Genomic DNA, 14,986 nt, shown 5'->3' with positions numbered 1-14,986 from the left:
TTGTTTAGTAGCAGAACTGATAAAAGTGATTACCAGCAGCGAGTCTGAACCTGGCACACAAGACAAGGTGCAAGGGAAGGTGGGAGGAATAAGAAACAATTTTCCACTTAGTCAGGAGTTGTCTCCTTTAAGCTGCTTTCCAGCAGCCTTGTCAGAAACTTAAAATAAATCCATCCAGAGGAGATGTTAAATATCTGCTTGTGAAATTCTGTCACTGCTCCATTCAGATGGTAAATCCTGCAAAAAACTGACTTAGCACAGCCACAGCAGAGGGGAGAAATCTTCATTGCAGCCACCTGCCAGCGGTGCTGAGCAGCTGTGAATGGATCTAAACATCCATCCCCTCCTTCTCCTTTCCCCTGGAAGCCCCAAACCCACCAGCTCTGCTGCAGCAAGAAAGGAGAGACCTGCCAGGAACATCTGAGCTGCTGGAAATGCACAAAGTGCCCCAGACGTGGCACCACACTCCAGATGCTCCCATGTTTCCACACAGAGCTGGGATTGAGCACAATAAAAACCTGGGAATTCTTTTTTTCTTTTTTTTTAAGGGCTTTTTCTCAGTCTTTGCTGCATTTTTGTGAGCTTCTTGTACCTTCAGCAGACTTGTTAGTTTAAAGTTTTGAACAAAATGAAAGGTGGAGATACAAAAACAAGCTAGACAGATATCAGATTAAAGTGCCCCCCAGATTTTACCTAAAGAACCCAAAGTCTCTATTCTCTACAGAAATTAAAGGACAAAACACTTCAGAGTGAAACCAAATGTAAATATTCCTCTAAAATGTTAAAAATGTAACTTAAAACCATTAGCAAAATTAATACTCTGCCCTTCAAAAAACACCACCTCTGGAGCTAAAATAATAAATGGATCAACTTTACTGCTGGCATTTTTCTAAAATGGAATCAATAATTCTTCTCAGACAGAAAAACCATCCCCATACTGAGTTCAGGGCTGCTCAGGAAAGCTGTCTGGGCACCCCTTGAAAATCTGATTATTGAGGCTTTAGCTCTCTGCCTGCTCACATTCCCCACACCCACTGATGCTTCTTCTCTGCTCTAGAAGAAATGCAGGAAAAGAGACTTGAACCCAGCTCTGGAGAGCTGCAAATGCCCAAGCAGAGGATGAGAGTGCCCAGAGCAGCAGTGGGAGGTGCCAAAAGGATATGCTCATCTTCTCCACAAACTTGTCGTGCTCGTCCTGGCTCTTGGGGAAGTTCTCCAGGTCCTTCTCCAGGCGCTGGATCTGCTGGTTCATGGAATCCAGGTTGCTCTTCAGAGTCTGGGCTGAAACTGAGGGGAAAAAAAAAAAAAAAGAGTTTATAAAGTGATTCCAGAAAGGGGATCAAAGAGGAAAAAACAATGTCAGTACAAATAATCTGAAAGAGAATGGTTCCATTAAGTAGATTCATATTTTTCTGAATTACAGCTCGTAAAAAAATCCTTCCCTTCATAAAAATAAATTGAAAATATCTACTGTAATATACCAGATCATCATATTTAACATTGAAATGTCACCACTTAATTCTACCATTAGTTCAAATTATTCCATTTCTATTTAAATTTATGGTAAAAATTCCAATATTTCTAATATTATTATTTCTAATTTTCTTTTAAATCTAATTCAAAGATTAAAAACTAACTGGAGTTCAAAGAGATTTCATCTTCTTAATGCATGTACTTGGTTAAATGAATGATCTTATTAAGGCACATTTCTGTTACAGGAATGATTTAAAGAATAGACATGGAGGGAAAAATTCAATATTTTTTCTTGTACTGAAGTTGCTCTGATTTCTGGGGCCCAGAGCTGTGGTAATAGCAAAGGTAGGTCTGAATAATAAACGCTGCTGATAATCCAAAGTAAAGGACTCAGAGTACAGCACACTAATTAAAAAATAAAAGAGGGGACTGCAAAGAGCTCCTGCTTGCTGTGTGGGAAGCCAATCTAATGGAAAGCACTGTGCTGCCAATTTGGGTTAAACAGCCCCAAATTGATGCATCCTGTGAGCAAAAAATGACAGCAGCACGTGGAGGTGAAGCAGCCCCACAGCACAAAGGAACCCAGACCTGGATGAAAAGTGACAGAGCCTCAGCACAGAAACCCCTGCTCCAGCTGGAGAATCAAACCAGCCTGAACTGGAATTACTGACTTATGGCACAAGCCAGGGGGCCCATCCTGGTTTTTATCCCCAAGAACAACTGGCCAAGCTCCTGCTCTCCAGCCAAAGCTGCCTCTGGCACCCAAGGCTCTCTCCCTCTCTTTGTCTCCTCTAGCACAGCTCAGAACTCAGCTCTCTTAAGGAAAAGCAGAGAATCCCAAGGCCCCTCTGCCCCAGGGCAGCCAAGAAAAGGAGGTTTTATTGTGTTTAGTGGAAAGCAGTTTGCCCAAAAGTCCCACTAAGTATTTTCCAGAGAACCGTTTCTTTTTCTATTTTCTTGCTATTAAAAAAAAAAAAACCAAACCCAAAAAGATGCTGTGGATACATGAGATTAAAGAGCAGAAGGAAATTGGGTCACGATGGCCTGAAAAACAGCACCCAGGAAATAAAAATCTGGTAAGTAAGGGAGCTGTTCCCAGAGGAAAATCAATTTTCTGTTCTCTCCAAGAGAGGACTCACATCAGCTGTAACACTGATTTCACCAGCGTGTTCAAATACATATGGCACCAATGGAGCTGCCTTTATAGCAGCCATTATCCTGACTTTATTTTCAATTTTATCCATTTTATACCGGGTACCAAAGGAACTACTCATCTTGTAATCCTAGAATTACAGTGGAAGTTTTTAAGCTTAATTCAGCTGGGGTGGGAATGTATATTGACCACAGAATCCTTGTAGCTTTTAAATTCACATTTGAGAGTTAACCTTGAAATCAACCACTAAAACACTCTGAATAACACAAATTATCAAAGCTTTTAGGTTCTGCTTGCATTAGTTTAATCGTTTGATATTATAATGAAAGCACCCATTTCTGCTTGAACTGAAGAACTTGAATTACTGTAATATTTTTATGGGCTGTGGTGGAGTTGCAGAGGGGGACAAACAGAGCTGAAGGAAAATGCTGGAAGTGAAAAATAAATGAGGAGGATGCAAATGGTCATTCTGTTCATAGAACAGCAGCTGGTAAGGAAATAGGCAACATAACACAGAGTTTAACTGCTAGCAATTTGAAAATATTTAAATGCACGACCACGAAGCAAGAGTAAAAGTTTATTTTTGTCTGGAATTCAAAAATGCCAAGAAATTCAGCAAGCAATGACAAATAACTGTTGGAGTTTGTGATGGAGATGGATGGAAAACTAAGTTCAGAAAGGCCCAGAGCAGGAGCACCCTGGCTTTGGAAGCAGGAACTCTACCCAGGCAAGGAGGCTGCAGCCTAAAGCTGTGCTTCCCATAATTAACTTCTATACTCACACTCAATTAACAAAAAAATGCTCTAGAATATGCAATTCTGGTCACTTCCCCCCCCCCCCCCCATGCCCAGGCAAATGTACAAGTTTCTGTTCAAATAATTTATGCAGTTGTTGTTCTGCAAGACAAATTTCAAAAGATGACAGAACAGGGAACATATATATATAGACTCTAATAAAATATCTGCATTTCCTCCCATAAACCCTTTTATTAGAGATTTACTACTTCAGTAATGTGCAAAGGAATCAACATGAATACCTTCTACTTTCAGGGAAATTCATGTAAATTCCTTCAAACTCTTGCAAGGTTTTAATTTATGAAAGCATAAATTCTACTTGCAGCAGCACAAAGCCATTTCCTTGAATCCATTTCCAACTGCACACCCTGAACAGCCTGTCCCCTGCACTCTTCAAAGACAGACCTTCCATTTGACCATCACTCCACAGGAAAATTAGGCATTTAACAGAACTGGTCTCAAAAATGGACAGGAAAGGCAGCACTTGGCCTTCAGCAGCAAGGGCTCTTACTGACAAAGCCTCTCTGCAGCAGCCATTCCAACATGATTCCACTTAATGTTGCAGCAAGAGAGAAAAACCAACCAAATCCAACACATAAATAACTGATGTCGAGGCAGGAACGTGAGGCAAGTAGAGAAAATGAGGAAAACATGAAGGAAAAAACCCCAGAAGCAAAACCCACCAGAAAAAGCCCTCTGTGTGTAACCCCCAAACACTCAGGGATGAGCAGACCCCAAAAAAAGAGAAGCACCCTAAAGGGTGCCTGGCCATTAATTTCCTTGTATTAGCAAGGAGAAAAGGTTGGTTGTTTTTGTCATTTCCAAAGGAAAAGAAATCAGCAGCAGTAAAGAACCACCTCAGACACCCTCCCAGGGCATGAGGACTCCCAGCCATGGTGGAAAGGCAGCATCCAAGAAATGGGAAAGCTGGAGAATCCCAAAGTCAGACTGATTTGCTGACACAGGGAACAGTGGAGGCAGAGGATGAATGAGTTCAGGAAGGAATGATGTGGATTCTTGGGCAGCAGGTTCAGAAGGAAGTCAAAGGCAGGAGGCAGGGATGGAATTTTTGAAGTCTGTGAGCAGATGCAGACTGGGGGGGAAGCAGCCTGGAGGAGCTGCAGTGTCCTGCCCAGTCAGCCTGTCTAAAAACCCACATAAACCCCAAAACCCATATATGGACCAATCCTCAAGGCCAAAGAGAGGAGAAAGGCAGCAAAATTTCTCAGTCTGTGCCAAATGGTGTCAGTCTGACCCTCAGTTCAGCCCTAAGGAAAGGAGGCTTGCAGACAGCACCTGCAGCTCCAAGGTGGGAAGAAATGCAGCACCTTGAATGTGTGGACCTCAAACCCTGGTGACAAAAGGGTTCATGACACAAAGGAAAAAGCCAAGAACAGAAGTTAAATTTGTGTTTCAGCTCACTGCAGAGTCACTGTAACACACAGAGCTACCAGGAAGAAGGCAAAGGGATGGGGGATAATGCAGTGTCCAGAGGATTCCTGTCAGGGACAGAGCAGTACAAGAGCTTCCATCCATCAATATTGTCTCTGCACAAATACTGAGTGCCACTCACTAAATCCTGGACTGATTAAAAGATTGTTTTGTATATTATTATTTAATTATAGTAGAAAATCACAGCCACTGCAGAGATGGCACAATATTATTCTGACATGGAAGGCAATAATTTCCTTCATCTTATTATTAATTGCTCCTCTGAAAAAACCCCTCAAACCAATCCTATCCACTTACTTTGGAGACAGCCCTGCACAGTCTGCACGCTAAGGAAGGCTTAGTGAGTGCCTGCTGGAGCAGTCCAGCCCCAGGAAAGGCTCCCAGCAGTTAATCTCATGCTGATGGTGAGCACTAGCTGGTCCCTGTAGCCAGGCTAAGCATTTTGTATTTACATTAATACAGCAACAGGACCAAAGGTCAGACTAATCCCCTCTAAAACAAGATTGCATCAGACTGAGAGCCCTCCCCACAACAAGAGGTGAAATGATACATTCTGATTAGGTGCAGTGCCTCTTGCATGAGACATTTAAATGGTCTCTGATCATGATGCAGAGCTGGGATGGCCGTGTCCACAGCTGGAAACCACTCTGAAGGGAAAGCCAACAACATCAATTACTTCAGTAAGCAAAAGCAGGTCTGCACCAAGCAAATTAACCCGTGGATTTTTAAGTCTAGACAGTATTTGCACCATAACTACATTGTAAGCATACTAATGACTATTTATTTCTTATTGCCCGAGGGCAGATGGAAAGAGCCTTTCACAAAGGAAGGAGGGGCAGTTGGGAGAGAAATGGATGAACAAGTTCATAATCTGAAGGAATTACAAGCATTGATCACTCAATTCATCCCAAGCAAGTTTCTGTTTGTTAAGACAATAAATGTTTAAACACTTCAGGGTCCAAGGGGAAGAACAGCTCCCACCTTACCCAGCTAGAGGAGCTGCCATCCTCCTCCTCCAAAAACTGGGAAAGCTTTCTGACACAAAGTCCTGGTGCTTAACAACCAACCCACCAGGCAGAACAGACTTTCTCCCTGACAGAATCTGCCCTGCACATTTGCAGCTTTTGGAGGAGGAGCAGGAGCAGGTCTGCCCAAATGGCAATGTTTTGTTTGTATCCTATCACTGGGTACTGGGATTTGATCTGAGGATGCCTCAAAGCAGAATTTTTAACAGACAGATTTCACTCATGGACGTGCATTGCCACTTTGGATTTGCATGCTGAGGTTTCCTTGCCCAGCAGAGGCTCTGCCTGCTCCCAGCCCTGCAGGGGAAGGGGCAGAAGGCAGGGACACAGCAGTGCTCCACCCTTCCAGCTGTGTTCCACCTTTCCAGGCTGAGCTCCACCTTTCCAGCTGTGATCCACCTTTCCAGCTGTGCTCCACCTTTCCAGGCTGCTACAGAACTTCATTGCCCTGGCCAAACAGAGGCAGAGTAGCTGTGCATTGCTGTCCCTGTGCTGCCCACCTGCAGGAGAGCTGAGCACAATTCCCATGTAAAAGCCCTTTGTACCAAGCCCACTCACTCCTGGTTTGCTGTTTAAGGAGAGATTCAGTCTCAGGCACTCTCTGTGTGTGCCACCCTCCTGCTCTCCCTTGGCAGGAGCAGCCTCTCCCCCAACCTTCCACATTTACTCACTATCCAAACTATGCCATAGAAGGGAAGTATTTAGTTGAACTAAAAAGTTTTCATAGTACAACTACAAATGAAGTAGTAGTTGTAGTATGTAGCAGTACAAATGATGTAGTATGAAAAGTTTTAGTTCAACTAAAACTTTCAGTTGAACTAAAACTTTTCATACTACAACTACAAATCTTTTAGAAAACAAATGCCCCAGTTTTAGGAGAATAAGCAGGAGCACTGGAGCTGCTGGGTGAGAAGAGCTCTGCAGTGCTCTCCTGGCAGTGTGGGATATCAGCTCCAGAGCACTCCAGAAACTCACCCTACTTTGATGTTGACTTCATTACAAATGTCTTTCAAGATCTCAGAAGTTGAGTTGATTTTTAAAGGAGAGCTCCTAATTACCAAATCAGGATGTATTAAATGAGCATGCTGGAGCAGAGCTGCTGGCAGGGGTGCAGGACCAATTGCAAATGAAGCAGAGGAGACAAGTAAACACAAAGTAAGGAAGGCACAGAGAAGGAGCAGAGCTGCTGTCACACAACCTGCTGCTGAGAGAAAAGCTCACAGAGATTTTGGGCAACTTCATCCAGCTGAGCCTGGCATTCCTGGCTGCCTGAGCCACTCCAGAGGGGCCAGAACCTTCCTCCCAGGCACCAAAGTGCAAATTCCACCACAGATAAGCAGGAGAAGAAAGAACAAAGTGCCATTCTGCAGCTGTTGCCTCTCTCTGGAGGCTTGTATTAAGGAATTCTAAATGGATTACACAACTTAAGACATTTAAAGCAATCTTCACTTCTGAATTGGTTTAACTACAGCCAGAAATTCTTAAATGCTTTAATTTCTTTCATAAGCAACAGCCCATGAGAGTCATTTGGACTGTTCTTTCATGTTGCCCTTGATACTTGCACTTCAGGGAGAGGAGCAGAGCCTGAAATGCAAACCATACAGAGAGCTGCTTCATGGAGAGTCCAAATTATAACTTCAAAATGTAGCTCCAGAACTCAACAACCACAGCATTTATTACACACAGACAGCAGCTAAAAAACCCTCAAAGCCTCCACGGGCTGGGAGAAGTGACTGAGCCATTCTGCAGAGTGTGAGGCAATGCAGAGCCTCAGCCAGGCTCCAAAAGGATCCCTGAGAGAAATTCCTGCTCAGGAACACAAGAAGCACCTGGGAGCTTTCTGCTTTCCACCACTCACCTGCCAGACTGGGCAAAATCTGCTTCAGCAATTTCAGCCGTGCTTTAAAGGTGGAAATGCTGCAGATCTCTCTGCTAAAACCCAGGGTTTTTTCTGCTGCAACAAACTATAAAACTTTTGTCTGACAGAAAAACGGCTGCTGCTTATGAGCATGTTTTAAATTGCTGCACTTCAAAGTGACAGTGGCACAGGATGCTTTAAAATATTTCCCCCATTCTAAAATGATGCCATTAAATCACAGTGAAGTACCTGTATAAAATCTCAAAATTAATCCTTTATTGCAGTGTTTATAATAAAAAGTACACACATATTTGCATTCCCCAGTGTTTCAATTGCTAATGGCCTTTCCAGAGAGATGCCTCCACCATCAGAACCATATGCTTGCAAATTAATGAAATAAATTCCAGTGTCCAAGTGAGTGACAGATCAGTGCTGTGGGGTTGGTATTTCCACTGCACAGACCTCACTCACCCCCACCAGCACCTTTCACTTCATTTCACTTTCAACACCACTTGAAAAGAACTATCAAGTGGCACACCTAGATGTCAGGCAAAGAACCCAGTGTGTTAAGTGCTCAAAAACCCCTCATTATTGCTGAAAGAGACTAAAAAATACAGATATTGATATATATATATATATATATTGATTATATATATATATATATCCTCTTTCCCAGTTAATCTCAGTTTGCTGTGGCACTGCACAGCCCAGTGAGTGCCACTGCTGGCAGGCCAAGCAGGAACAGCTCCATCAGGAATGTGACATCCAACAGCTAGACAGAGCTATGGCTCATTTCTGGTTTATTATTCACAGGCACAATGGCTAAATCACAAACTGGGATGTAAAACTGCTCCTCCTAATATTTAAAATTCACTTGCTTTTATGAAGCCCATGGCTAACTTATTTTAATCATCTTCATTTTGTGTTGCCTATTTCACTTTTATGATTTCTGAGAGGCTTGGCACTCAGGTGAGCGTTAACTTGAAAAATATATTTATTTTCTGAGTTAATACTTTTAACCACATGGCTGTCTAGAAATATCTGACTTGTAAGGTACCTCTTGGCTTTGTTTGGAAATTTGACTGAAGCCCAAAAGGGAATGGGAATTTTCCAGGAATTTAATAAAAACTGAGCTTATAAAGTGGTAAGAGCAAATACCATGAAAAGCAGCAAGAGGGATAACAAGTGAAGTGAATGAGGCAACAGGGCTGGGTCTGGTTCCAAAGGACAGGAGAAAAGGGGGAAAAAAGAAAGGGGGAAAAGGAAATCACTGCCATCAAACAATGCACTGCATTGTGAGTTTTGCTTGGTTTTCCTTTCCCAGCCTGCCTCCAGGAAGAAGAAATGTTTTTCCAATGATCTCTTGATAGTTAATCATTTTGACCTTTGCTTGTATTTTCCAGAATAAAACTGTTCCCTAATTTATTTTTAGTTTTCATAAAGCTGCAGGTTGATCTTCCATCTTTAAAAAGATCAACGATTTTATTATACCTAATATCAGATTATTGAAGATTTTAGTACATGCATGGGGAGTTCATCTAATCCCATTGACCTTTTCATATTAAAATCCATTTTTATCTGCTCTTTGTTAAAAAGCAAAAATAAAAAAAGAAATCAGCTGTTGTTCAGATGCTGGTTCTTTATTCTTATATGAAAATGAAGCTGAACAGGATTTTTTTTCCCTTTCCATGGAAGTGAGAATATGCAGCCAAGGCTGAAAGGAAGCTGCAGATGCCAAGTGCAGCATTTGGAAGGTTCTGCACAGCCCAGACCACGGGGCTGCCTCCTGACTAAGGAGTACCAGCATCCATCTCAAGCAGTGACACTCACCTGCCCAGCTCACATTTCCTTATTTAAAATTCATGCAGAGGTAATATTGGCTGGGAGATTTCCTCCTATTTTATGAATAACTGATGCCAGCATCCTCATATCCATCCAATTTATTCCAAAAGAGGCTTCCCACAGGAAAAATAAACTGTCTGTCCCCAAAACCACTGGTTTATAAAACCCCAAACAACAAATAGGAAGTGCAAATCTCCTGCATGCAAAGCACTTCAAATTCCTGCACAGGAAAAGCCCCACGTGTGGCAGAGCAGATGAACCTGACAATCACCCAACCCCTGCAGCACCATGGAGAGCAGCTGAAGCTCCTTGCACAAATCCCATTTATTCTGCCAAAAATCTGCCTTGCTCCAGAAAGCAAAGAGGGGCTGAACGAGAAGTTTTGGTCATTAAAAACTGCAGTTTATGCTCTGCTAGAAGTCAGTGCTGTTTATAGGAAATGCAGCTTTTATCTTACAGAATGAACCAAATTGAACTGCAATAAAATCTTTTTCATATGTATTCTGAGCACCAGAATTATGAGAGGCTTTGCTCCCATTAATATGCTTTCTCTGTTTAGGATGCTACAGCTTAACTAAACTTTACTGACTCTTCCAGTTTAATTCCTCAAGTCAACTTAGAGAACATCAGAGGCTTTGAAACCATCTATAAAAATCTCAAAGCTGCGAGGTCAAGTGTCACCCACAGAAGAAAACTCATAAAAGACCATCAAAAGTGCCTGGTAAACCAGAAGACTTCACAAAGAAAGGAAGAAGATGATGAAAAGTCACCTCGAGAAAGGAATTATCCAGTGGGAGAAAACATTTTTGGAATTTAGATAAGATGCCAAACTGCTACTTGCATAAATAACTTAATTAATACGTTAGTCCTCACAATCACAGAATGTCCTGAGCTGGAAAGGACTCACAAGGATCTCTGAGCCCTGCAGAGACCCCCCAAAAACCCCAGAGCAGGACTCAGGCCAGTGAACCATCCTGCAGCAAAGTGACACGTTGAACCAACACAAATAAAACACAGGTTGTGTGCAGGAAAACAAACACTGAAAGGTGCATGCAAAGTGTGAGAAACAGCAAAATAAAAGCATGATGAAGGCAGACACAGCAAAGTGTGAAGCAGTGTGAGGTGAGAGCATGGCAAAGCTGGGCTGATGGAGGGACTCCCCAGGGCCTGGGGCACACAGGAGCTCTGCTGCCAGCAGACACCAGAGCACAGACTGAGAGCAAGGGATGGCCTCATTAATAAAGTATCCAACAGCTAATCACTGCACTGGGGAGAGACACTGACTGATAGCCCTGGAGAAAAGGAGACAAAAAATGCCAGGAGAAAACCTGGACAGGGCTGGTGGAAATGTGCATCCAACTCCTTCTCACCTCTGTTTTCCTTCATACTCTTGTGCCTGCCCAGGTATTTATATTTATATTTATATTCTGATGAAATGGACCAATCAAAAGTTGTGCAATCTTCTACTTCTGCCTCAGCAGCGAGGGTGCCAAGCAGCACAGCCTGTGCCACGTGAGAAGGTGGCCAGCAGGTGAACTCAGCTCCACATCCCCAGCCTGCACTGCTGACTGACCAAAAATAACCATTAACTGTGGCCTGTGCAGCCTGGGATTCTTCCAGAGCATGCTGTTTACTTGCATAAATAATAAAGATGCATATTTATTATATATATTTATAGTATATATATTATATATATAATATATATATATATATATAATACTTTGTATTTAAGTATTTAATGCATAAATAAATATTTATATTTATTTGCATAACTAGCACAGCTATTTATTTGTTGTTCTCTCTCAGGTGTGGAAATGAGGAGCTCTGTGTGTGAAGGCTCCTTGCACACTCAGAGCTCCCTCCTCAGAGGTTTGATGGGACACCCAACACCATCCCTGCACTGCTGGCACAACTCCTGAGCTGTGACTTTTCAAGCACCTCACTGAAATAAATTGTATTATTTTAATACAATTTAAAATTTTTAATACAATTTAAAATTTTTATTTTAATTGTACTATAAATTGTATTATTTTCCCAGCCTACTACAGAAGGAGTTGCTCTATTACTGTTTTCCCCTTTTTGTTCTCAGCTCAATAAACACCAGAGAAGCACAATCCACGTGGGTTATCAATGCTTACAGCTTACATAATCCCACAATCCCAAATGAAATGCTGGGAGCATTTAATGCCACAGCAAACAACTGCTACCTTCAGGTGCTTTGCCTGCTGCTTACCTTTGCTTGCACTCTCCACGTGCTGCAGCTCATCAGGGAATTTTAAGATGTCCCTGTAATTCTCCTCACAGATTTCTGCCAGGAAATGCAGCAGGGTGGTTTTCTGATCTGATGATTTTGTATCTCGAATCTAAAAAAGTGAGCACAGGAGGAGACAAAGAGAAAAAAATAAATTCTTAAAACATTTCAATGAAGTGAATATTGCAGACTTCCACTCATTAGCAAAAAGTTACCTACATGGTTGCCTGCAAATAAACAGATTATTTAAAAAATGAAATTTCTTGAATTCTTCATAATTTAGGACTAGAAGGAATCTACCCTATGATGTATTGTAAGAAATAATGATTAATTTTGATGAGAACAAGATCTGAGATAAAGTTCTGAGATTTCAGCATTGCCAGTTCAGAATCCCCCAGATAAAAAATAGCTGTGGACAGAGATTAGGCAGAACTGAAATGACAGCATTCCTTCAATGCCATAAATGCCAAATCTCCACAGGAATCCCTGAAGTGCTGCATAGCTGGACACCATGCTAACACTCAGAATTTGCATTCTGACCAGTCAAACTAAAGTAGCTCCTTGCTGTAAATCCACAATTTTTTCTTGGAGCAAAATCCAAGCCCTGCTGCGTTAGGCTAAAGATTTGGAGACCAATTCTATGGAGATGCACCAAATAAATGCCCCCTGCCTTGCCAGAACACAGAATCACAGCAAAGCAAAGGCAATCCTGCCTGCAGCTGAAGGAAATGCAATGCACCCAGCTGCATTTATGAAAAGCTGCAGAAAACTGCACGATGGGCAGTAACATGTTAATGGATATTTTTGATGTTCCTTCAACTGCAGATGCATTTTTAGTGGCCTGAAACAAATCAGTATTCTTGGGAGTGATAAGACTCTGTTCTCCATCAGCATGAGTGCATGAAGTGCTGAAATGAGGTTTTTAGTTAAAAAAACAAAAACCTGAGCTAATTGTTAGACCGTAGGACCAGTGGCACATTTCCAATAACCTTATGGCTCCAGCCATGGCACAGGGCACCTGTCTAGGTAAAGGAGCATCATGGACTTTAGAGATGAGAGAACAAATTTAGGACCAAACTCCTGAGCTTGCCCATTTCTGTGCAGATGTGAAGAAGGGATGTGTGAGTTGATGAAGATCCAGCAGGAGCAGAGATTTATTCACAAAGGCAAGACAGAGCAGGTGCATGTAAGAGTCTGAGAGGAGCACACCTCACTTGACAGAGAATTAGTAATACATCTGCAAAGAATTGTTTTAACAGCATTTTACCCATCTAGTACAGTTCTTACACAGAAGTAAGCTACAACATACAGAACAAATGAAATAAAGGATTTATTTAAGAAGAATACATAAATGCTTGTGTAAAATCTCCTATTTGTTTTCTCATTCTCTAAATCACTTGAAGTTCTAATTCTATAATCCTCATGACAGGCTTGCCATCGATGTTCAATTTAATAGAGGCCTTTCAGCTTTAAGGATTACCCTGTTAGGAATAAATGAGTGCAGAGGAAAAACAGGCTTTTAAAAATATAAGGTATTTATGCAATTAAGAAAGCAATTTAATTCATCCCAATTCAGAGATTAGAGACTAAACAATGCTCAGTAATGGTGTGCAGTTAAAGGGCTTTCCTGTGTTACATGCACAGAAGTTCCTCTGACTTGGAAAAAAATCGTAGATTTACTGGCTAAACATCTGCATGGAAAAAAGAAATTGCATTTCAATTTGTCTGTGAACAACAGTAGTGGGATTTGCAGCCTTTGATCTCTCTGACATCATCAAGTGGATAAAGCACTTTTTTTTCTAAATGGACAAAATTATTTTGCTTTCAAATTACAACAGGAACATGTTTTGCCACCAAGAGCAACATCACAATAAGAGTCAGCAATAGCACCTTGTAGCAAAGGTAAGCACCTAAATAAATACCTAAATAAACATTTAGAACTTGAACAAATGTGCCAAATTAATTTCTTTGGCCCAATCATAAACAAGTCTCTGCTATATTCACCTTTACTTTTAACACAATGGATGCAGATAGGTCGGCTTGATGTTTAGAATCAATATCTGTACTTGAAAAATCAAGTCCTAAGCCCACTGATATAATTAAACAAGATAGGTGCTGTTGGAGTGTAGTTTAGCACATAATATTTAAATAGAAAAACAGAAATGAAAGGTAGGAACTGGACAGGGGCAGCTTGGTGGTTGTCTGTATCACACCCTGAACTTGTGTTTAATATATATTCCTATTCAATACACACTCATATTCAATAGACACTCCTATTCAATAATACTTTTATATATATTGCTTTTATATACATACCATTTATATAAATATCATTATTTTAAATTTTTGCAATAAATGCACTACTTTCACATTCACCTTTTTCCTTGCAGTAATTTTGCCCAATAGATGTACCATTCCTTGGCTCATAAAGAACCTAACAGCTTAGCCTCATTTCAGCTGATCTACAGACTCCAGCCAAGTGGAAGAAAAGCAAAAAGAGCCTATTAAGCTGTGCTTACAAGACCAGGAGCTGGACTTTGATGAACCTCGTGGGTCCTTTCCAACTCAGGATATTCTATCATTCTATGATTCGGGATAAATTTTTAACACTGTGGTGTTCAAATATTAAAATACAGGTTTTGAGACTAGGGCCTTTCTTTGCCCAAGAGATGGAATTTGGAAATAACGCACCCAGTTTAAAAATAAATGAAATAAATTGCTAGATCAGTGGGAGCTACAGCAAGCAGCTCCAGCTGAAGGCTGAAGCATCAATTTGAGGGTCAATACCATGAGATCCATGGCTTGGGGAAGGATTAAAGGCCAAAGGACACAGAGCACAACACAGCCCAACCACTCAAATCAAGAGTTCCACAGGAAGGATGGTGAATGCTGTGAGCCAGGAAAACACCACCAGAACAAAACTCTCCCTCTACACAGAGTAAAGCATTTAAGCCATGCCAATCACAGCACAGCCCACTGCCAGGATGGGGTTGGGTTCTCCCAGGTGCTTCTGGCTGCAGCTCTCAGGTGTGAGGGATAAACGTGGCAGCCAATGCGAGGAAAAATTTATGTGGGAACCATCACTGGAGTGACACTTTATTATGGCTATAAAAAGGCTCTCTATTGATTTTTATGAGA

At 41.5% G+C, this 14,986-nt stretch overlaps 1 protein-coding gene across 1 annotated transcript in view; it reads right to left on the bottom strand.

Moving 5' to 3' along the window:
- DIAPH2 (diaphanous related formin 2) overlaps window positions 1-14,986 on the bottom strand; it is a 168,167-nt gene that overhangs the window by 84,373 nt on the left and 68,808 nt on the right. The window contains exons 24-25 of the mRNA XM_050974361.1: window positions 11,831-11,960; window positions 1,164-1,287 (exon numbers count right to left, since the gene is read on the bottom strand). Coding sequence (XP_050830318.1) covers window positions 1,164-1,287; window positions 11,831-11,960 — 254 coding nt within the window. The remainder of the gene's footprint in view (window positions 1-1,163; window positions 1,288-11,830; window positions 11,961-14,986) is intronic.

The sequence above is a fragment of the Serinus canaria genome, chromosome 4A, assembly GCF_022539315.1.
Source record: "Serinus canaria isolate serCan28SL12 chromosome 4A, serCan2020, whole genome shotgun sequence".
NCBI lineage: Eukaryota > Metazoa > Chordata > Aves > Passeriformes > Fringillidae > Serinus > Serinus canaria.
The sequence above is the reverse complement of the archived record's forward strand: the minus strand, read 5'-3'. Positions and strand labels throughout refer to the sequence as shown.